General features: G+C 34.1%; 1 protein-coding gene and 1 long non-coding RNA gene across 2 annotated transcripts; one reads left to right on the forward strand and one right to left on the reverse strand.

The window, feature by feature from the left end:
* Window positions 1-13,928: 13,928 nt before the first annotated feature.
* On the forward strand, window positions 13,929-20,353 carry LOC141612493 (uncharacterized). The gene is made up of 9 exons (XR_012529106.1): window positions 13,929-15,090; window positions 15,246-15,803; window positions 16,371-17,284; window positions 18,200-18,351; window positions 18,475-18,524; window positions 18,673-18,731; window positions 19,051-19,159; window positions 19,297-19,393; window positions 19,520-20,353. It is a non-coding gene; the product is annotated as an uncharacterized LOC141612493 (long non-coding RNA).
* LOC141612492 (protein PLASTID MOVEMENT IMPAIRED 2-like) lies at window positions 17,787-20,003 on the reverse strand. Its single transcript, XM_074431288.1, has 2 exons — window positions 19,872-20,003; window positions 17,787-19,762 (listed from the first exon to the last, which is right to left on the reverse strand). Exons 1-2 carry the CDS (start codon window positions 20,001-20,003, stop codon window positions 18,041-18,043), a joined length of 1,854 nt encoding a protein of 617 aa, XP_074287389.1. The 3' UTR covers window positions 17,787-18,040.
* Window positions 20,354-24,602: the final 4,249 nt, after the last annotated feature.

The following is a 24,602-nucleotide window of genomic DNA, read 5'->3' on the forward strand; positions in this document are numbered from 1 at the left end:
GTAAAAGTATGACATTTTATTTCAACCACTATTTAAGATCAATAATAATAATAGTAATTTTCATTAATATTTTTTTCCTATTTGTTTTACCTCTTGAGCTTCTCACTAATGAATTATCTTATTTAATAATACTCATAACTCAAAAATAAATGAAAAGGCAAATTAAAAGATGGGAAGCAATAGTTTATAATGGCTATTAAACATACAATAGTTTTCATTCACTAATCCTCCATTTAATAACTATTACTCATGAACTTCCAAATTACAAACTATATTTCATGGTTGAATTAAAAAATTCCAAAAAAAAAATATGTAACTTATCAAAATTCACATCAAAATTTCTTAATTTACAATTAAAATTCCCATTTTACAATAAAAAGAAATGTTAGTGAATCGATTAACATTTTTCATAGTAATATAGCTCATAAAAGTTATACATTTATTTATTTATTTAAAATTACACAAACTTGAAAAGAAAAATAAATGAGCTTAATAATATTCTTAAACGTAAAATTATGGCATTTTATATTCAACCATTATTTAAGTTCAACCCACGATAATTTTCACATAAGTCCAATGATTTTCTTAAAGGCATCGTCGAATTTTCTCACAAGTCTCTTCTAATTCCCTACCCTACCCTAACCGTTACTCCATTTAACTCTCATACTAATTTTGCAATAATTCCTACCACCATAAAGATTGTATAAAGCAACCCACTATATACAACCCTTTGAATGTTTTTGTATTTTTCCTAATTAATATTTATGTTATTTAAAGTTTGTGAACACTAATTTTAGTGTACATTATTTAACTTCCAAATTAACATTATTTAGCCTCTCCTATTTAAGAACGTCTCATTTAATTTGTTTTCCTCCAAAACAATCATTTGTGGATGGTAAAAATTTGCAGTATTTTCTTTAACTTGAATTTGGGATGACGAAATACTAATTTGTGTATTATTTTTTGTTGTACTTTTGTTTTGTAAGCAATACGAAAGGAAGGCCTTGTGGTGAAGTCATAGGGTTAGCGGCTAACTCTTGATGCCATGCTCATGCATACTCCACAGGTAAATTTACTTTTTATACAACTAGCAATTTCAATATTTTAATTTGGTTTTAAGTTTTCTAATTCGTACATAATCAAATTCTAAAATTTATGAATCTTTATTAGTTGATGATCAAAATTAAAGAATAGGCATATGATCAATGATGAAATAAATTCCGATTTCATTTGATATTCACCAAAAAAAGCAACTATCTAAATTTTTAATTTTCCTAGAGATAACCCGTGATTTTCACGGGTAACAAAATTAGCTTTACCTAAAAAAGATAATAAAAAAAGTAAAAAAAAAAAACATGAAAAGGCAAAGTAGCAATTAATATACTGATTTTCCACATTATGTAAACCATCATCTTCCACGCATTACTTCATTTCATAACCACAATATCTCTACTTAATGCCAAACTTTTCATATTCTATAATTATGAGATCAATTCGATAAAATTTTGCCTAAAAAGATGATCAATTGATAAGAACTCTAACACATTCCTAGAAAAAAAAAAGAACATAAAAGGTTGTCTATTTTCACCTATATATTTTATTTTGGTTTGATTTTTCAAAAAAAAAAATCATATTTTTCCTTTGTGGTGAGTTAGAATCAAATTAATGGATGAGAAATTAAGAGATAAAAGGGAATTAGAATAAAAAAGAGAACAACATGACACGTATTCGTATTGTATAATTCGCTATTGCCGTTATCGAATGTTGTTGAAGATACTTAAGATTGTCGATAATCAAATATAATTATCCATTATGCCGAATGGAGGTCCAACTTTGTTGAATAAAACCTTAACTTGATCAAATTGTATAAATTTTTTTAGTCTCACATTTTTAATAGCAATGGAATATTTTGGGATATTTTTAATATATTCGTAACTGTTAATGTGTATTTAATTTATCGAGACTGATATTAACAACATGTTACAAATGCATCAACCAAAGCAAATTTAGTGTAAATATAGTATTCTTTATGTTTTTTTATCAAGTGACTTAAAAATAAATTTATACTTTCTTTGTAGAAATAGTATATCTTTTAATTTTAATGTAAGAAGGTTGCATGAGTATTGATGTTGCTTTGTCTATTATACCCTTCTCATTTAAATTGTTTTTACTTGATTAAACGTTACAACGGTTAATAAAAAATGAGGGAAAATAATAATTACCTTTATAAAATATCATTGTTATTTCCAAACATACAGAAAAAAATAAAAATAAGTATATACCTATGATTAACACTTCTTATTATCATTTTGATAGAGTTGGACTAAAAAAATTATAATTCAGTCATCGAGCAAAATTTATATAATTCCGTAACAAAAGCCAAAATAAGAATAAAAAAAATAATAGGTTACAATAACACACACACACACACACACACACAACTCAACATAAATATGTGAATATCAAACTATTACAAAAGTAGTAAAAAATAATTTACGTGATTTTCACGAGAAATTAAACTAATATATACTAAAAAAAGACATGATAAAGCATCACATTCCATTTGACAGAATTTTTGCAAACCACATCGTTATGCATTTATTTTATTTTATTTTAGCAAAAAAAAAAAAATTGTTGTAAGAGTTTATAGGATTAAACACAATCATTAAAATTGGCTTTTCATTTTCAAACTAATTAAACAATCGTTAAACATCAAAATAAATACTAAATAAATTTTGAATTTTTTTTGTTAGAATAAATTTTACGGATAAAATAATATTTATTCTTTCAACGTTTATAATCCGCACCATATTCTTTCAACACAATGTTGATCGATTAATCTACCTTGAATTATACTCCCTCCTATTCACTATTATGTTTCACATTGTTTTTTGATTAGTTTTTAAGAGAATTGAGATTTGTGGTGCAAAATGGAGGAAATGGAAGGTAAGAGAGAAAATATGGGTCATAAGTCCTAATAATCACAAATTATAGACTAATAAGGAAATTGGAATATCTTAGTAAATTTGTCGTTGTAGAAAATGTGGAAGATGTTAGAGAATATGAGGGAGTAGTTCGCAAATAAAAATATAAAAATTTCTATTTTGAAAAATTATTTTTGGTTGAATTAAATAAGTAGCTCAACTGTTTTTAATGAAAGAACAATAAAATAAAATAAATGACTGGAATGGAGGGAGTTTAATAAAAAAAGACTTAAAAAAAAATCAAACACAACAACAACAATAATAACAATAATCGTGGTAAAACACTAATAAACATAGCAATATTAGTGGCATTATACAAATATACGTATTGATTAATAAATTTTTTTTTCTTACAAGGCCTTTTTGTCCTCAGTATTGGGTTTGCATAACACATTAACAATTTAACACCCCAATATAACTAGACCCGTGAATTTCACGGGCAATAAAACTAGTTAACAAATAAAATATGCAGACTTGTATATCGTAGCACTTTTCTCTAAATCATTGTATGTCAAATCCTGTCTTGACAAATTTATAATGATAAAGAAAGGAACTAGCTAGGAAAGTCACGTACCCCTCAAGCTTCCTACACGAGCCTCATGTTTGTGACGGTAAAAAAGACTAAACCATGAATGTGTCGTTGGAAATGTCTATATCTGATCTACATAGTAAAGGTTGACGACTTCTATTTCAAAAAATGGGTGACAGAATTCCGAGCAGAATTCAGAATTTAGGTACATGTTATAGGCGGGGAAAATAACAAAAAAAAAATCAAAATTATAGAAAGCTAAGAGTTAAATAACATAAAATGAAATACTCACAGTAGAATTAATAGTTCCCATTTCTTTTATCTACAAACTAAAACAAATCCTTCCACCAATCTGTCAAAATAGGATTCCAACCCTCTCCGGCTGCACTTGAAGCCTTCTCAACCTTCTCAACCTGTAGTTAAAACCCACACGAGTGACGTGTAGTTTCGATAAGATTTCCAATATCAAAGGCTAACTTTTACTTGTAGGAAATGTTATGAAATCAGTTTGAAACCTTTTGCTATTTCAAATGAAAAGATGGAAGCATATACCTCATTTTTTAGAACTTTAAAAATCATACTCGATGGCAAACAGTACGTAAAACCATGACCACTAATGAGGCTAATCCCAACGAAGCGCTTGTTCTTCTCTTTGAATATAGGACAGCCAGAAGTACCGGGACCAGAGCTGTTGCCATGAACCACGACAACAGGCACATCCGGCTGGTTAATAGTTCCATCTGGTTTGCAGTGTTGAAACCGAGGGAATGGGTGTTCTCCATCATTCAGGTCCTCTACTTTATGCCCAACTGGTTTCAGTTCAGGCAATTCAACGTCATTTGGAAACGGATAGGCAGCAATCCCACGGGAGATTGAAAATGGGGTCTGCGCATTTGAGACTGAAACGACGGACTGGCCCCAATCCACATTGAGAGTGCTATTGAGTTTCACATGCCTAAATTTAGCTATGGAGGAGGTTTCAATACTCAAAATAGCTAAATCAATTTGTGGATACCTAAAAACAATATTTGCCTTGATAAAGTTTTCCTTTTTGCCATGACACCTAATTTGAATGCCAGCTACGGTTTTACTAGGATCCTCAATGATGTGATCGCATGTGGCAATCAAACCGTGTTTTGATATAAAAACACCACCCCCTCTGAAAATATATTCTAGTTTGGATGAATTTTCGATGAGGTCAACGTGAATAAAGCACGCGTTCTTCAGAAACTCCTCCAATCTTCGACTTCTAGTCTTTCTCTTACACTTTTCTACCACCACTACTTTTGGACGGTTAGGCGACCTAAGTCGCCTAGGCCTACTCTGCCTAGCCCTACAATGCCTCATGAGCCAAACCCAACGCCTAGGCCAACCTTGCCTAATGAGACAACTCCATTTAGCGAGAACAACCATGTCGTCGTACCTTTAGATATCGAAAAAATAAACAAATAGAAAGAAAAGTTATCATCTATATCCAAATTGGTCTTCAAAAGTTTCTAAGATACATACACACAATCTCAGAATTTAATCAAACAAACAATACTAACCCATAACTAAATGCTGCAAACAAAAACCATCTTTATCCAAATTGGTACTCAAAAATATCAAAATTCTATGAAAATTATATTTTTGATTATATTCTGTTTTATTATCATTATTTATGAGTTTTCATGTGATTATTTGATTTCTATAATTATTATATGTTTTATTTGTTGTTATTTGATATTTAATCACGGTTTTATATGATAGTCGTCTAATAAATGTATTAAAATAAAAATAATTTCGAAAAATTACTTCTTTAATTTTATTATGGCCTATTATAACTTATATAGTATTTAAATTGATTATTTGATTTTTATGATTATTATTGATCTTATTTAATATATATTCGTGTTTTATGCAATTAATCTCAAGTAAATATATAAAATATATAAATAAATGTAAAAATTTAATGTTTCATCATAAGATGACTTATTTTAGTGTATAAAAGTTAGTATTCATGTCGATTTTGTAATTTTTATAATTACTTTTGAATTTTATAACTAATTAGTCCATAAATAAGGTTTAATTGTGTTAGGATAATAAATAAATACAAATAAAATATTTAAAATTTATTTTTATGCATATGATGTCCTATGCTTATGAAAAATAAATTATTAATGGTCGTGACACAATTTGATTAATTACTTCTTTATTTATGCATGAAATCGCCTATTAAATGTTATTTTAAGTTAAATATATGAAATGAGGTTAAATAATTTATTAGGTACTGTTTTATTGAAATCATAGCTCCCTAAAATGTCTAGTAATTTTTCACGGGCAGAATACAATATTTGTTTAATTGTTTAGAGTTAATAGTATAACCCTTGTGTTTAATCAACGAATTTAATAAATCTTTATTAAGGAAAAAAAGTAATAATATATTTGATGGTATCTTGTATTGTAAATATATTCTCTACAATGATATTTATAAACGTGAAATTACAATAAGAATTGAATGTTAGTGCTACAATGCTAAATGTCATATATACACTTCTTGTAATACTAGGTAGTATCCCGCGCTTCGCGCGGTCTGTTTTAAAATTTTATTATCATAATTGAAAAAAAATAATATAATTCATATATAACCTTTAATATTTTTACCTATAAATAAAAATAATTTTTTTTTTCTCAAATTTTATTTTTTTAGGTTTAAGTTCACTGTTTTAAAATAAAATACATATAATTTTAATTAAAACTAATACTACTAAGTTATAGTTAATTACGCATGATCAACGTTTTACAAAAAAATTGTAACTGATCAAATATCACATTAATTAAAATAAAATTTATTCGAATAATGCAACAATCAACATTAAGGTATCAAATTATATCATTTAACAACTATATATAACGATGTTTAAGACTTTACTATAAATAAAATAGGTTGAATTTTCTCAAATATCATTTTTATAAGATAACATATAAAATATTTAAATAAAAGTAATATATAGTTAGTCATAACTAATGTTTTGTTCTTGACGTATACATATTTAACTAAAGATATTCAAGAAAAATGTAATGTGTATTCTACTTTTTCATGTTGTTTATATAATAGGGCTTTTCTACATGATACCCTTGTATTTATTCGAATTCTACGTGATACCCCTCACTTTTTAAAAATACCCGTGGTACCCCTAAACATGATAAAAACATCTTAAAATACAAAAAATGCTATAATCCGCCTCTTTAAAATGTTTAATTTATACATTTTTTATTGATTTTTGGCAATAATTTGTCATGTCATTACTCAATTGTAAACATATCTTCTTTACAAAATCTAACATATTAAAACGTGATTTTTAGTAGATTGGGTATTTTTAGAACATTTTACTTAATTTAGGGATACCACTTATATTTTCAAAAATATAGGGGTACCACGTAAAATGCGAAGAAACACGGGGTACCACGTAGAAAAAACCTGTATAATTATATATTACTTAATAATCATTGCTTTTCTTTTAACACAAAAACTTCGGAGAGACGGTCTCTCAATAACGTTATTGAGAGACCTCTCACATGATGGGGTGAGGGACCCACTCAATTTATTTTTTCCCTATTATGTCTCCTACTAAATTAGTGGAAGACGGACTCTCATGAGACCTACTGTTTTTTTAATTATTCAAATTTATTCGTGATCACTGTGTACATACATACTCGTTATCACAGTATTTAAACCTCTCAAAATCTCATATGTATTCATTTTGTCGCAATATATTTTTTCGTTCCCACCCTATAAAAACTTATATCTTAGTAGTTTTTTTTAAGTTTTTTTTTAATATATACAATGACTCTTCAAAATATATTTTTCTTAATAAAATTAATGGTCTAAGTTTTATAACTTTCTCAAAATATTTTTTTTACGTAAATGTAAAACATTGTAAGATGCTCACTTTAATCATCTCTACATATCAAAATATGTTAATAAATATAATGAAAAGTATACTCGATTGAAAGCATTTTTCGCAATGAACGTTTTTATTTACAATTTAGAATTTTTATCAAATATTTTTTTTAATAAATTTAGAATCAAATCAACCTAATTATTTAATATAATTTTATAATAAAATTTATTAAATTATCTTATATATATATAACTGGGTTGAAACGCTGTGGATGCGACACGTGTCAACCCAGCATTAAATACGAGTATTAATTACAACTGGACATTTAATATAAACATAATAAATGCAGCATAAATGTCCAGTTGTAATTAATACTCGTATTTAATGCTGGGTTGACACGTGTCGCATCCACAGCGTTTCAACCCAGTTTTATATATATATATATAAGATTGTCAAGTGGCCTGATTTTCGCAGTACGCATTTTACTCATGTACATGTTTGACCATTTTACCATTCTCATTCCATCCCCAATTCACAAATCAACTATACCACGTCCAAAAGAAAAGGAAGGAAAAAACCTCAAAGTAACCATAACCACCAATACCATCGTTGACCACCTGCCACCACCGTCGGTGACCACCCTATTCCACTCCCTTCGCGCAACTTCCCGTCCATCTTCCTTCTACCGGCAACGACTTCTCCTTTCTCACTCACCTACTCCCAAAGGCAAACCTAGACCGCACTCTTCCACTCTCCCTGCTAGCCATCTGAACCCGCCCCATTATCGCCGACGACACCATCTGCCACAAAAACCTCTACCTGCACCGTTATCTCTTGCCGTCCTCCACCCACACCACCATCCTACCACCAGTACCACAAACAACCCATAAACAATAAATTATAATTTAACACAAAACTTAAATTAATAAAGAGGTCAATGAATTAAAGGGTAAAGAAGTAATTTGATTATAGTTATGCAATAAAAAAATTAAAACTTGTTTTTTATTGAATAATATTGTTACGATATTATTACGATATTGTGGCAATATTCGGTGTATAATATATATGTGCTCCTTATGTAAATAATCTCTTGTTTATAGGCAAGCAATTAGGATCGTATCTTCTGTAAACTAGTATATAAGTTTATCTTGTATCCTCATGATTAATTCATTCAATAATAATCAAAATCTTCCCCAGTTCTTTGTGTTCATCCGTTTTTCATGGCATCAGAGCACTAATCTCGATCCTGGCTTTCTTTTCCTTCACACATAAATTACAACAAAAAAAATACCAAGAAAACACAATGACACGGGAAGATGGAATTGAAAAGAATGATAACAAAGTAGAGAAAATCTCACCATCCTCACCATTGTACCTGCATCCAAATGATAGCCCATGTTTGACATTAACTCAAACCATTTTTAATGGGGATAATTTTGAGTTACGGGCAGATGGGCAGAACGGTCTCGACGCCAAAAATAAAATGAGCTTTGTCGAGGGTACCGTTAAGAAACCAGGAATTGAGGAAGGCAGAGGAAGAGGTCGTGGTGGCCGTCACCAACGAGTTAATGCTGCGACGGTAAATGACAGTGATTCGCAAAAGCAGGAATTCACGCAAGAGGAAGTAGTCCAGTTGAGGGGCCTGTTAATTTAAATGCAAAGGTTGCAGGTAGTCATAAATCCCAAACAGGTATGGATAATAAATCTTTTGGTAATTGGTTGCTTGATAGTGGAGCATCGCATCATATGACGGGACGACGTGATTTGCTCGACAATATATGGCGTGGCGGAAACTCCACTGTTGGCTTACCTGATGGGTCACAAATAGTAGCGGATGAGCATGGGAGTGTGAAATTAAATGAAAACTTTATTCTTAACGACGTACTTTTTGTACCGTCTTTAACTTGTGACTTAATTTCTATCCAACAATTGATTAAAGAAAACAATTGTGTCGTGACTTTTTATACCGATCATTGTGTTATACAGGACCAATCTACGAGGATGAAGATTGTACGGGGTGAGCACAGCGATGGGGTCTATTATTTTCAAGGAGGAGGTGAGAACATTGTGGCAAGAGCAAGTACAAGTGGTGATGCGCGGCTTTGGCACAAAAGACTCGGACATCCATCGTCTAGTATTTTACCTCTTTTCTCAAGCTTAGTTGGTTTTAATTTGTCATGGAATTCTCGTGATATTTGCGACCCATGTTGCCGGGCCAAACAAACTCGGTCAGTTTTTAAACCCAATAATAAGAGAAGTTCTGAATTATTTGCCCTCATACATTGTGATATTTGGGGACCGTACCATACTAAAAGTTTGTCGGGGGCACAATATTTTCTCTCTATTGTTGATGACCGAAGTAGGAGCGTTTGGGTTCACCTGATGCGCGATAGGGGAGAAGTTAGTCAGCTTATGATAAACTTTTGTAAAATGACAAAAACACAATTTGGAAAAGAGGTTAAAATAGTACAAAGTGACAATGGAACCGAATTTCTCTCGGGTATTATGAAAAACTACTACAATGAACACGGGATAGTTTTTCAGACCAGTAATATAGACACCCCACAACAAAATGGTAGGGTGGAAAGGAAGCATAGGCATATCTTAGAAAAGGCGAGGGCTCTTCGTTTTCAAGGCAATTTACCTGTTGAATTTTGGGGAGAATGTGTTCTAACCGCTGCGTACTTAATAAATAGAACACCCACTCGACTACTCAATGGCTTGACTCCCTATGAAGTTTTACATGGAAAACGACCTTGCCTTGATAATATTCGAGTTTTTGGAAGTATATGTTATGCTCACAATAAAGACAAACCCAGAGACAAATTTAAAGAACGAGGGAAAAGATGCGTTTTTGTAGGATACCCACATAGTAAAAAGGGGTGGAAAGTTTATGACTTAAAAACAAAACAATTATTTGAGTCGAGAGATGTGATATTTTACGAGCACGTTTTTCCTTTTTCTGATTCTGAGTCGATCGACGAAAATAAAGTACGACAAGCATGTCCCACTGATTCCTATGTGTACGTAGATGATGCACATAGTAGTGATGAACAAAATGCTAATCATGAACATATTCATGATGAAGAAGAAAATGGTAATAGTGACCAAATAATAGAAAATGACATGGCAGAGGAAATGGAAACAGGGGGCACCGATGTTGTGACGAGTGAAGTAAATGAAATGGTGGGACGTGGTGCTCGCGAAAAGTTTGAACCATATTGGAAGAAAGACTATGTTTGCAAGTCGACCCGTATCATAGACCCCGCTGCAAGTGCTCACTCGATTCAATCAACATCTACAAGGAAAGGTACTCGTTATCCAATTTTCAATTATGTCACTACCAATTGTTTTTCTAACAATCACAGAAGTTACTTAGCAAAAGTAGATACGATAAAAGAGCCGCGCAACTATCAAGAAGCTGCTCAAACATATGAATGGAGACAGGCCATGTCTAAAGAGTTTGAGGCCCTTGAGATGAATGGGACGTGGCAGATAGTTGATCTCCCAAAAGGAAAAAGACCTATTGGATGCCGATGGGTTTACAAGGTTAAGTATAAGGCGGATGGAACTATTGAACGATATAAAGCAAGGTTAGTCGCGCAAGGTTACACCCAAATAGAAGGCGTGGACTATCATGAAACTTTCGCTCCGGTTGCTAAGATGACAAGTGTTCGTTGTTTGCTTGCTGTGGCCGTGTCAAAAGGATGGTCTATCACTCAATTAGATGTTAATAACGCCTTCTTACACGGGGATTTAAATGAGGAAGTCTATATGAGAATACCACCTGGCTTCGACAAAGGGGGATCGACTAAAGTATGTAAGCTAATGAAGTCTTTATATGGGCTAAAGCAAGCTTCACGAAATTGGTTTGCTAAGTTGACGGATTCCTTGACAAGGTACGGTTTTGTTCAATCTATGGCTGACTACTCATTATTCACTTACAATAAAAACGACGTTTTTCTTGGGATTTTTGTGTACGTTGACGATATGATAATTGTGAGTAATAATGAGGAAGCAAGTAACCGTCTCAAGCTTTTTCTTGACAAAAGTTTCGGTATTAAGGACCTAGGAAGACTTAAGTACTTCTTAGGAATCGAGGTTGCCACCGGGTCTAAAGGATTGTTCCTTAGCCAAAGAAAGTACGCTTTAGAAATTATAAAGGAAGCGGGATTGGAAGGAGCGAAGCCAGTAGATACTCCTATCCAACCGAATCATCAATTGGCATTAGCAGATGGATACATACTGAAGGACCCCATGAAGTATAGACGTTTAGTAGGACGACTCATTTATTTGACTATCACGAGACCAGATTTAGTGTACGCAGTACACATATTGTCCCAGTTCGTACATGCCCCGAGAAAAGAGCATTTGGATGCGGTTTTTCACACTATTCGCTATATAAAAAGAAGTCCAGGTGAGGGGATCGTGATAGAAAGAAATTGTGATTTGATGTTGCGTGGATACTCGGACTCGGATTTCGCAACATGCCCATTGTCAAGAAGATCCATAACAGGTTATTTTGTATCTTTGGGACAGTCACCCATCTCATGGAAGGCACGAAAACAGACGACAGTGGCAAAATCAACAGCCGAGGCGGAATATAGAGCACTAGCTGGCGTGACTAGTGAAGTAATATGGCTGAAATCTTTCCTTAAGTCACTCGGTATTGATCATACGGGTCCAATTGAAGTCTTCTGCGATAACAAAGCGGCATTACACATTGCCAAAAATCCAGTTTTTCATGACCGTACAAAGCACATCGAGATTGACTGTCATTTCATACGTCATCACCTCGTCAACAAAACAATTTCAACATCACATATACGAAGTAAAGAGCAGATTGCTGATATCTTTACAAAGGCGCTTGGGGGTGATGCATTTCGTTATCTACGGTCCAAGTTGGGCATTGGTCTGCCAAGTGCTCCAACTTGAGGGGGAGTATTGAATAATATTGTTACGATATTTTTACGATATTGTGGCAATATTCGGTGTATAATATATATGTGCTCCTTATGTAAATAATCTCTTGTTTATAGGCAAGCAATTAGGATCGTATCTTCTGTAAACTAGTATATAAGTTTATCTTGTATCCTCATGATTAATTCATTCAATAATAATCAAAATCTTCCCCAGTTCTTTGTGTTCATCCGTTTTTCATTTTTCCATATTATTGTTCATAATTAAATAAAACGGTTTATTGTTTACTTTGATTCTTTGAGATGCGCCAGGAAGGAGGTAGGCCGCTAGCTATTGAGAGAGAATTATGTTGGTTTTTTGTTAGAGGGTATACAAATGAAAAATTGTGGGTAAAAAGTACTGAATTGAGTAAAAATTATATTGTGAAAATAAATTACAATTATATATTAACGTGAGTGTCTCTTATTGCTAAGGGTTTGATCGGATCCTAGGGCTTTCTTTAATTGATAAACACCGTGTTCAATTGCTTATTTCTTTATTTAGTCATTGCTAAGGGCTTGATCGGATCCTAGGGGCTAGGCCTTCCTTTAATTGATAAAAACTGTATTCAATTGCTTGTTTCTTTATTTTAGAATTTACTTAGTTTATTTACTTCTTGTTCATTAAACTAGTTGTTAGCTAATATCCACACATCCATTTTATTAGACTTAGCTAAACCGTTGAATTATAACAATTAGTAGTCTACTTGCTCCTCGTGGATTCGACCCCCAAGTACTATAACACACCGTGCGCTTATGGTTATCTAAAACCCCATCACAAACCAAACATATGAAGTAAATATTTTCTAATAAAATATTACCATCAGTTTTTTTCTTTTTTAAAGTGATAACTTTTGTTGCATTAACCTTTTATCATTAAATAATTACATTTTGATTTTTCGGTTTTAAAATAAAAACCCATCTTAAGATCTTATCTTTATTAATTCAGAAGACAATACTCAATCCAGGGCGTGTCACGTCATTAATTCATTTTTTTTGGGAAATACATGTTATGGTGGGAACCGTTAGTGTGTAATGTATTCATTTATTCAGAATTCCGGCTATACAAACATGCGACAAATTCCGTCTTAGAACAAATACTATGAATAGTTTTATACACTTCGAATAAATGAAATTAATGACATATAAGCGAAATGAATTACAAATCGGAATAAATGAAACTAATTACAAATAAATGAATTACATAATTTTTTAAAAAAAATTAAATAATAATAAAATTACATAATTGCGAGAAGGAATTATATTTAATAACGGGATTGAATTACATATAATGCGAATAAATTACATGCATAATTTTTAAAAACCAGATAGTACGATATATTTTTTTAAAAAAAATATCTTTTGTTATTTCCTCTTAAGCCATTGCATGTGAACACGTATTTGTAACAAGTTTAAACATTAATTATATAGATCGCTGATTTAGAGCAATTATATAAGTACAACAGAAATGCAAAAAATAAAAAAATACATCCAAACATTAATAATTGCCCAAATACATACCCTTTGCACGGGTTTAAAACTAATAAATCTCTTATTTTGAAATTAGTTGCACATAAACACCCTTATCTACTACAGTTCTTCACCAAAATCCACGATTTCAACTACCATGAACCCCATCACTAAAACCTTAAAAATCCTCGACAAACCCGACCCGCCCGAATCATTCTGGAACTGGAATCAAGACCACAAGAAACCCAAATCCAAAACCGTCCAAAAATGGAGACTTGACGAAAAACGTTTCTCCCCAAATGAACTCTTCAACAAAAACCCCACAAAAAACGCTGCTGAAACGCCTGTTTTGTTAGGACCCGGATCCGGAGCTGGGGTCGGGTGTGGAGTCGGGTTCGGGTTTGGGCTCGTGGGTGGAGCTGGGGTTTCGGGTTGGGGTTGGAATCATCTCCGGATTGCGTTCGGGTTTGGGTTCGGATGTGGTGTCGGGGTTGGGTTTGGGTATGGGAATGGGTTTGGATATGGGTCGGGTTGGGATACGATTAAGTCGGATGTATTCGGGTTTAAGAAGAAAAAGGATCCTCGTAATCGGGTTGTAACCTATATGTAGTGTTGTGATGTTACATTTTTTTTTTTTTTTGCTGTTGAATTGTTTAATTTAATGTTTCATTTTTTCATATTTCTTTTTGAATTGTAAGATTGCCTAAACATTTGCGAGGAGTAAAATTAGAATCTTAGTCTCGGAATGATTTGTGATCGGTTGACATGAAACATTGTTTGAAGTCGATAATGACTAGTTCCATAAATGATAAGGGACTTTAGTGTGCCTGCTGAAAAGAATGTAAAATTTGATGATTTACCTCTGTTTTACATTCATTACAAACAAAAAGAAAGCATTTCATCTGAAATGGATCACGAGTTCAGAAAGCATTTCATCTGAACTTTTGCAATATAATTCGTCATGAGATCACGAGTTCAGAAAGCATTTCATCTGAAATGGATCTTGTGCATTATGCCCTAACCAGGACTGTAACTCTGCAGGGTTGTGAGCATTTCGTCTGAAATGGATCTTTACATTAGGTGATTCTATATTATTATCATTTATGGCTGGTTGGTACTGCCTCTGTTGCAGCTTGTGTATTGCTGATCACTTGGGGCGCAAAAGTCGGGTGTAGTTTGTGTGCTGCCATCTAGTGTTCTCCCAATCACTTCGTGTGTAGGATACTTTCCTGTGTTGCGATAAGTCCGGGGTTAGTTCATGTGTAGTATCAATTAGAGTGCATTTCTTTGCGTGCTGATAAAACTCACTTATGGGTTGAATACTTTCTTCTTGCATAGTTGTTATATAGTGCTATGTTTTTTATCAATGGTACAGTGATAGGCTGACAGCAGCATTGCGAGCCCAAACTTCAGCCAGCAGGCAATTGTATACCAAGTTGCATTAGGATCTCCTGAAATAAACCCTTTTGCACTAACCTTGCCGTAAATGAAAGCATGCCTTCTGAAAGTTCACTTCAAAGTGATCCTGAAGGTGTCCGGGTATATATACTATCAAAACCCCTGGTTCATACGCGACAAGTCCCATCAACTACCACAGCGTAATATTAATGCAAGTTCCACAATGCATCAACCGTCCATCCAAGCACTGCAACCCGTGCAGTATCAGCAGTATCCTGAAGAAATTCCCTGACGGTTGCCTTTGGACTTCTACTCAACCCCAAGGGGGTTTGAATCCTATAATAGCAGGCGGTGACACTATCAAGTATCCATCAATGGCCATTGCCACCCATCTCGAGTTGCCATTTCTGATTTTGGGAACACAGACTACACCAGTAAATATGAAGATTCTATGCATGCACAAATATACAGAGCTCAGCCTCCAGTACCTAAATTACCTTCTCAGCTCCAAACAACTGCTGTAGGAACCATGATGCTGTCAGGGAGTTTTACGCAGGCAGCAATGACAACATTGATCGTAGTAAGGCTATTTAATTATTTATTTTTGTGTATGATTGTATTTTATGTTAGTGTTGTGATATTACATTTTAGTTTTGTTATTGAATTTTTTTAGTGTTCATTTTTTCATAATTTGTGTTTGAGTTTTAATTTTATAGCCTTGTTTGGTTGCCTAAACATTGAGTCATTGATGACGACTTAACGTTAGAATCTTAGCATGATTTGGGGTCGGTTAATATGAAAGATTGTTTGAAGTTGCCTAAATAAGTGTACCTGCTGAAAATAATGTAGAACACACTAATTTGAACAAAATTGTTGATTTACCTCTGTTTTATATTCATACAAACAAAAAGAAAGAAAGCAGAACTTTTGCAATATAAGTTGTCACGAGATCACGAGTTTAGAAAGCCTGGTGTTACAATGCTGTGCGTGCTGCATTTCAGTTGAAGTTAGGGTGTAGTTAGCTTAGCTGTAGATTGAAGAACGATTAGACTTGCGCATTATGCGAGCAAAAATAGAGATTGACGTATTAACAGTGATGATAAATAGACTTGTGCATTATGCCCTAACCAGGACTGTAACTCTGCAGGGTTGTGAGCATTTCGTCTGAAATGGATCTTTACATTAGGTGATTCTATTGTATTATCACTGGTTGGTAGTTGCTACTTCCTCTGTTGCAGCTTGAGTATCGATGTCATCTAGTGATTTCCTGATCACTTTGGGGAACAAAGTTGGGGTAGTTTGTCTGTAGGATACTTTCCTGTGCTGCCATCTAGTGATCTTCCAATCACTTCATGTGTAGGATTTTTTCCGGTGCTGCAATAAGTCCTGGGGTAGTTCGTGCGTAGAATCACTTATAATGCATTTCTTAAAATGTAAGCTGAGATAAAACCCTTTTCCACTAACTTTGTTAAAATGTAGCCTGACTTCTGAAAGTTCTCTTCAAAGCGATATACTGAGGTATCTGGGTATATACTATCAGAACCCGTGGATCATCCTCGACAAGCCCCATCTTCACTACCACGATTTACTGCACCTCAGCATTACATTCACCATCCAACTCCCCAAACCCATTATGTTAAACAATATTAATCCAAGTTCCACAATGCACGAGTCGTACATCTAAGCACTGCAAGCGGTGCAGTATCAGCAATATCCCGTTTACTTGATACCATATGGGTGTTGGACAATCACATAACCGATGTGATATGTCGATGCAACGCCCTCTGACTGTTACTTTTAGACTTCTAGTCAAACCCAAGTGGGTTTGAATTCTGTTCTGCCAGTTTGCGACCCATCACAACCTATGGCCATTTCTTATTTTGAGAACACAGACTACACCAGTAAGTATGTAGATCCAATGCTTGCACAAATATACAGAGCTCAGCCTTCAGTACCTACATTATTTTCTCAGGTACAAACAACTGATGTTGGAAACATGATGCTGTCAGGGACTCGGGGGAGTTTTATGCAGTCAGCAACGACAACATTGATCTTATTGAGGTTATTTATTTTGTGTATCAAAAGTTGGTTACATTTCCATACTAAATTACCGACATAGTAACTTGTGACTTCTGTCAAATGTGGAGTAGAATTTGGTATTTTAATGAATTAGTCTATTTTAGTATTCTGATGTTCATGTTTTATCTAGTGAAATCATCTGTGTGTTTAGTTTTCAGAAATTGATTTCCTGGTATGACATCTCTGTCAATGTTTCACTTGTTCATCGTGCTGTTTGCTATAAACCTTCCTAGTATTTGTAATCAGTCTTTATGTTGCATTCCCTGTGCTCCTGAAAACCTAGGTACTACAGCATTCCACCCCTAGAAACATTCTTAGAAGAGTCTGTACGGATACCAAACATGAGTACACGAGTTCCTGAGGTGATATGAAGAGTCGAATTAACATATGTAATGACATGTTTAGAGTCACAACTCACAAGCATACGGTTCTTAGCCTGTGAACTCAGAGGTCTAGTAAGAAGCAGTGTCTCATCAGTACAAAATTAAATCACTCAATCAGTATTCACTATTCAGTAATGAAACACCAGTACAAAAAAAAACAGAAGCTGTCAGAGCTAATAACATCTTTGAATTTTATATAAAAAAGAATCATTCTTGACAGAGGATATAATAATATGAGAATGTTATTGTACCCTCTATCAACACTCAATAACTACCCTTCCGAAATCTTTACAACCATCACATGAAATCCCACTACCCTAATTAACATCATGTTCGAACATTCCCCGACTGTTTGTCACAATTTCTCTTCCAGCAAGTCTTTCTTCTCATTCTCGTTTTCATTTTCATTTTCATTTTCATGCTCATTTTCATTCTCGTTTTCATTCTCATTCTCAGTATGTTTGTTAACAAAATAGTTTGCAATTTTACGGATTACCTTTCGCTTCCTTTTCAGGGTCAAAGAAGTGGAAATTATTGGACGTCTAGCAGCCGGAGATCCAATAGATTTCCTGAACTTCGCTTGTCTTGCTTGGATCGAGCTAGAGCTGTTTTCTGTCACTGACTTCCTTCCTTGGACACTCTTTTTATCATGATCTTTATCTACTGGTACCTTGATCTTACTTGACTCTTCTTCTTTGAGCTTCAATTCCTTGGCCTCTCTCTTTAATACTGCAGTTCTAATCTCCATCTCTTTTGCATTTGCTCGTAATGCATTTGCCCATGCATTAGCTGCTGCTACTTTCTTGTTCGCGATTTCTTCTGCCCCCGTGGCACAACCGGTAAGGTAGTCGTACTCAAACTTAGATATGCTGATGTTCTCTGCATTTCTAGAAGCTCTATCTACAACCACACTTTCCACAAGAGATTTCAATTTCTTAAGAGCTTTCGCTTCTGCCATTCTAACTTCTTCCATCTCTTGCATTGCAGCCAGTAGCTTTTCCTCGGTTGAATCAGTCATTGACTCCGTCTTCTGAATGTCACCCCTGGTATCTTCTATTTCCTGTATAATTCCCTTCTTTTCTTCCACTGCTGCCTTGGTAATTTTCTCCAGTTCCTCTAGAGAAACTACAAAACTAGGCAACATTGATTTAGCCTTTTCTTCGGAAGCTTTGGCAGCTTCTAGCCTATCTTTCGATCTAAGAAGCTTCATGTTCAGCTTCTCTATGTACTTCTCAGTTTTCACTTCCATTTTCTCTAATTCTTCCCTCTCCTTGACAATATTCCTCAGCTCAACCCTAGTTGAATCCATGCCTGTCATCAGTTCAAAAACACCTGCTTTAATTAACGCGTGTTCTTTCCTTGCAGCCTCCAACTCTTTGGTGACCGACTGCAATTCCGAGTTCTTGGACAAAGCAATCCTCTCATCCATCTCCTTGATCAAATTCAGCTCATTTTGCAACACGTCAGCTTCTGAGTTAGTAATGGCTAGTACTTCCTCGAGTCGCTTTTTATGTTCAACTTCCTTTATTAGAACATTGATTTTCTTCTTCGCTTCGTCAACCTTGGAAGAATGTTTTTCAAATTCCTCTTTTCTCTGAGCTTCAATTGCAGCAAGTTCTTTACGTGCCTGGATTTGCGCTAGCTCAACCAGTACCTCTTCTTCATTAACTTCTTCAATCTCTTTCCTCAACTTTTCCGCAGTGTTCATGTAAGACCCGAGTCTCAACCTCGCAGCATTTACTTCCTTTTCAGCTCGAGACTTGTCTTCTAATTCACGTGCCATATCAAGCTTCATCTTGCTGACTTCCCACTTCACATTCTCTAACTCTTGCAGAACATCATTGTACTGACGATTTTCTAGCACGTCGATTGTTTGAAGCTCGTGCTCGTGTATCTTCTGCTTAGCCTTCGCTTTCAAGTCTTCTATCTGTGAAGTAAGCTCTCTGACTATTTTCTTCGCTGTAAGAAGCTCTATCTCAGCTTGGGATGTTACTGTCTCTGCCGATCTTCTGTTCTCGTTGATTTTGTCGACTGTCTTCTTCGCTATATGGAGCTCTTGCGCCTTTGAACTCGCTTCCTGCTCAAAGATTAACAATGTCACTTTGGTGAATTCATATAAGTAGACACTAATCTAGACCTGTCAAAATCCGACCTGCATTTTTTTTTTACAGTTAGTAAATTTTTACCTCTGAGACTGGTGCATCTGTCTGAGGGTCAATTCTGAGACCCGGCCCTCTATAAACCTTCCCACCATATCTGTTAATGGCCGCTTTAACAGACCCGAGTTCACTTCCGCCCTTTAATTCTTTATCCGCCATCTCAACTCAATATTCTGAAAAATACAGCCTTACATTTCCATTCCCGGTTTTCTGGTAAACTTTGATTGACGTCGATTGCTCTCCCGTATTTGTTCCGCTTAAAATGGATAATGAAATCGATAAAATGGGAGTTGAAGCTGGTTTTTTTATTTTGTATTGTATAGAATGGTAGGGTATGTAGAAAGAACAATGTTTGGTGGTAGTTGAATAGCAATGTGATCCATCTATTTTGGCTGGATTTTGAGACTGCAACGTTATCTATCATCTGTTTTCTTGTAAATTTTTCCAACTTGCTACCTGTATGTCATTTTCTGTATTAATCTCTCAGAAGATTTCCACACCGGTTTAAATTGGGTTGTAATGCTGTTCGTCTTTCGGTCACCAAAATATGTTGCAATTATTTGTTTTTCCAAATATGACGAAGCTCATTTTTTTTTTTTTTTGTTTTAAATACGAAGCGTTGCCAATACTTACCAGTTACCATGGTGGTATTGAGTTTTTTTAAGATAATCTTCAGTCTACTGTGGCCGAAGATGCGTGACGCAAAACGTCTACTACAGTTGCATAATTTACCGTCTTCTAATGTTTATTTTAGGTAAGAAGGCCTTTATATACACAACATATAGATTATGGACCTATTAAAGCTCTCTGAAAACTTTGGAATGATTTCAGCACTGTCCTTACCCAGGCCGATTTGGATTACTCCGTCTATTTTAATCAATTATATACATTTTGATTAAAATATAACTCACGTATATCAACTGTATAGAAATAATTGGAATGGAGAAAGTATACGCTAACATTCAAATTCGGTTATCTTCGGAAACCATGCCTTTGTCAGTATAAGAGGAGTCCTGCTCTTAGGCGATATGTTGATTCCCTTAATGCTAAGCGCATTTCTTCCACTTGTAATGTTAATGTTGCATGTCCTTGATCACATCTTAATCCTCTTTACAAATAGTAATAAAATAACTTAGTCATTTTAAGCTTTGTATTTTAATTGAAGATAAAAAAATGAATGGTTGGAAAGGAGTAAGGTGCTGTTTGGCCTTGCTTATAAAAAAAAAGATTTTTCTTTTTAAAATGAGTTTATTCACAAGTTACTTTTCAGAAAAGTTTTAGTTGTTTGGCCATACTTTTGTAAAAGCGGTTTCTTACAAAATTTATATGTTTGGCCTAACTACTTTAATACAACTTTTGTTTACTTATTTGGTTATTTATATAAAAAGTAGAAGTAGAAGTGTCCTTTTGGAGGTGAATAATCAGTTTTTGACTTCTCAAAAGCACTTTTAAAACTCTCTAATTTATCGTTTTTGGCCAAGCTACTACTTTTTAATTGAAGATAAAAAAATGAATGGTTCGAAAGGAGTAATATTACCTAATAATCGCTATGCCGTCACTCATTAGTTATCAATTGAATTCAGTATAAACACCAATAAAATATGAGAAAATGCATTTTAATGATAATATTGGATCACGAATCCCCCCTATAAATAAAAATGATAACTATTACTTCCTCCGTTCCGTTCATTTGTTTATTTTTGTTTTGACATAAAGACCAAGGATAAAGGAGCTCTTCCTGTCTTAACAGTTTATCAATATTTCCAAATTACGTTTTTCTGAGATTGAAATAACCAAACCCTAAGAATTGGCGAGAATTAAATCCCAAAATCAGAAAAAAAATCAGAAGAGGGGAAAAATGGATGGGATTGAACAAAATGGAAACTAACTTCAATTATCTATTTGTCCTCCCACCAATGTCTTTCCATTCTTATCTGTAGAAGCCCCAGCACCACACTCTTTACTCCTCCATCCCCAAACCGAAATATCCACTACTTCTACTTCAAGAATGGCAGAAGCAAAGTGAACCGAGACGTATAATTAATGGTGAAATTGATTTTTAACATGTAATATAGAAAATGTACTACTTTATTTTTTCAAATGTTGGGAAAATAAATGCCGTCTTTTATCTCATAGAGTTCGCCGCAGCTAAATCCCTACAATACCAGTGAGTGATTGACCTCTAATCGAAAAAAGGAAAATAAATCAGACATACCTGAAAAAACCAGAACCGGGGTAAAGACTGTATGGATGGCCAGGAGAATGCCAAACTGAAACAACCTCGGTACCAGGATCAATCTTAAAAAAAGCGGCAATGAGGCCGGAGTTGAAAAGGCATTCCAGGAAACGGTTTGTAGTGGAGACCTTGATTTGAAGGCTATAGTAGCAAGGTTATAGTAGACGTGGGATTGTCCTTATCAAGGCTAACAAAGGTCTTCTCAGCAACCCATTCATGATGCCTATGGCATCTTTTGGATCCGTGAAGGAGACGAACTCAGTTGGTTTATAGTTAAACCAATGCTAAACAAAAAAAATAGTTAGTTTTACACTAAAATTAATAAAACTTACAACAGTACCATTAAAAAACACTTCTAATCAAATCTGGAAAAAATATCATTCTAAAAGTAAATTAAACATTAAAGCAAATACTAAATAAATTTTAGGATCTTATTTGTTGGAATAGATTTTACAGATAAAATCATCATTTATTTTTTCAGCCTTTAATTCTCACCATAATCTTTCAAAACAATGTCAATCATTCAATTTACCTTGAATTATAGTTCACAAATAAAAATATAGAACATTCTCTTATAAAAAAATTCTTCTAAGTTGAATTAATTACGTAGCTAAAGAAATCGATTATAATAATAATAACAATAATCGTGATAAAATACTAATAAACATAGAAATATTCGAGGCATAATACTAATAATTCGTGGCAAACGTTTAGTAAATTGTGGAACAAATACATTGACTATATATTACGGCAATATAGGTATTGATTAACAAATTTTTTTTTTTACGATTCCCCTTTGTCATCAAACAAGATAACCCCGTGAATTTCGCGGGTAACAGAACTAGTTTGTTCTTTTACATAATTTGAAAATCAAATACAAAACCCCCTTCTCTTGGGTTTGATCTCATTGCTTACTTCTATACTTGTTATAATAATTAGTATTATGGTATATAAATTGTTAATTTACGTGCCTTTAATAGCGACGTTTTAGGCGTGTCAATAGTAAAAAAAAATTAGTCTTTAGTTTTCACAAATATGATACTTGTGTACGTACTCCAACAATAGTCCCAGACTTGAAACTTAATACTCGATCCGATGATAATTCTACCTATTACACCTTGATACTAGACATGTTTCATGTTTGCCTGCCTAAAACATGAGACTAGATATAGCTCATCACCAACATTCTTCAAACAATGCAGCTTAGTTTGGTGCATTCCAACCAGGAAGTAGCCGCCGGAAAATGCCATAAACAATGTGAGCTTCCATGACTTTTGAGCTTACAAAACTTCGGGTGTGTATGTTGGAATAATGGCTTTAATAGGTCTTTTTGTCCACATTGGAAAAATACTAGCTAAGTTGTTTTTTGGAACATTTTTTAATGTTTTCAAGAGTTCAATTTCCGAGACTGATTGGCGCAGTCTACGGAATTGACTTTTGTGGTCATCCAAACTGATTGCCCGGTTTACCATGCTTTCTTATTTTCCAAAATCTGATTTCGTTAATTCTTAAGTCTTTTTAGCCTATATAAACAAGCCTTCTTCTTCAGTTTGAGGCACAACAAAATCATTCTTCTCCCATACATTCTTAAGAAATATTCTTTGAGGTTTTCTGGCAACTATCTTGGCTGTTCTCATCTGCGTCTTTGCCTACACCGAAGTCGCAGCGGTTGTGTTAATCCTGGGGGTCGAATGCCATTGAGGCCGTGTGTAGCAGACGGGGCATATTTGACTTTAGGACAGTGACCTCAAGTCACGTCACAACCTCCTCCTTATCCAGATAAACTTTCTCCTTTTACAATTTCATAACTATTTATCATAATTACAATTATATTATTTACTTTATAACACATAAGCTAATTTGTCCGAGACATGTTATGTTATTTCGCTACTAGTCATACTCTATCTCTAACAATACTTTATCTCTAACAGTGTATCTAGTACTTGGTTCTCGTTTAATTGCTTTTCATTGTTTGTAATTATAAAATTACGGATTACTACTCTTTCCGTCCCAGTCATTTGTTTACGTTTTATGCCTAAGTATATATGCATATACTGACTGATGTACATATGCTGTAGCCTAGATGATTGAGAAACATGGTAAGAATATGTATCCTCTGACCTCCACCAAAGGAAATCATCTTTTCTGCATCCCGAATCATTATCGAATGTCAATCGTCATCTAAGCGTAAATATTTATGCACTGTTTTAGCAATGCGTGCCTCTTTGCCTAAGGCGCGGCTCACTACACTTGCTGCTAAACTGCTAATCATTTACTCCCTCCATCCCGATCATTTATTTACCTTATTAGAATAGCCAAGTATAACCACATGCTACTTCCTGCTGCGTGCCACTTTGCGTAAGGTGCAGCTCACTACGCTTAAGTGCTAATCTTTTACCCCATAATTTTAGTAGCTCGTAAGGGAAATTTGCATTTGTTTGAGCTTGAGCTGTGTTTTTTTGTTTTTGAGGTAATCGTACTGCACGCAGTGACTGAGCTAATCTTTTGCCTGTGTATGTGAG

The sequence above is a fragment of the Silene latifolia genome, chromosome 11, assembly GCF_048544455.1.
Source record: "Silene latifolia isolate original U9 population chromosome 11, ASM4854445v1, whole genome shotgun sequence".
In the NCBI taxonomy this organism is placed as follows: domain Eukaryota; kingdom Viridiplantae; phylum Streptophyta; class Magnoliopsida; order Caryophyllales; family Caryophyllaceae; genus Silene; species Silene latifolia.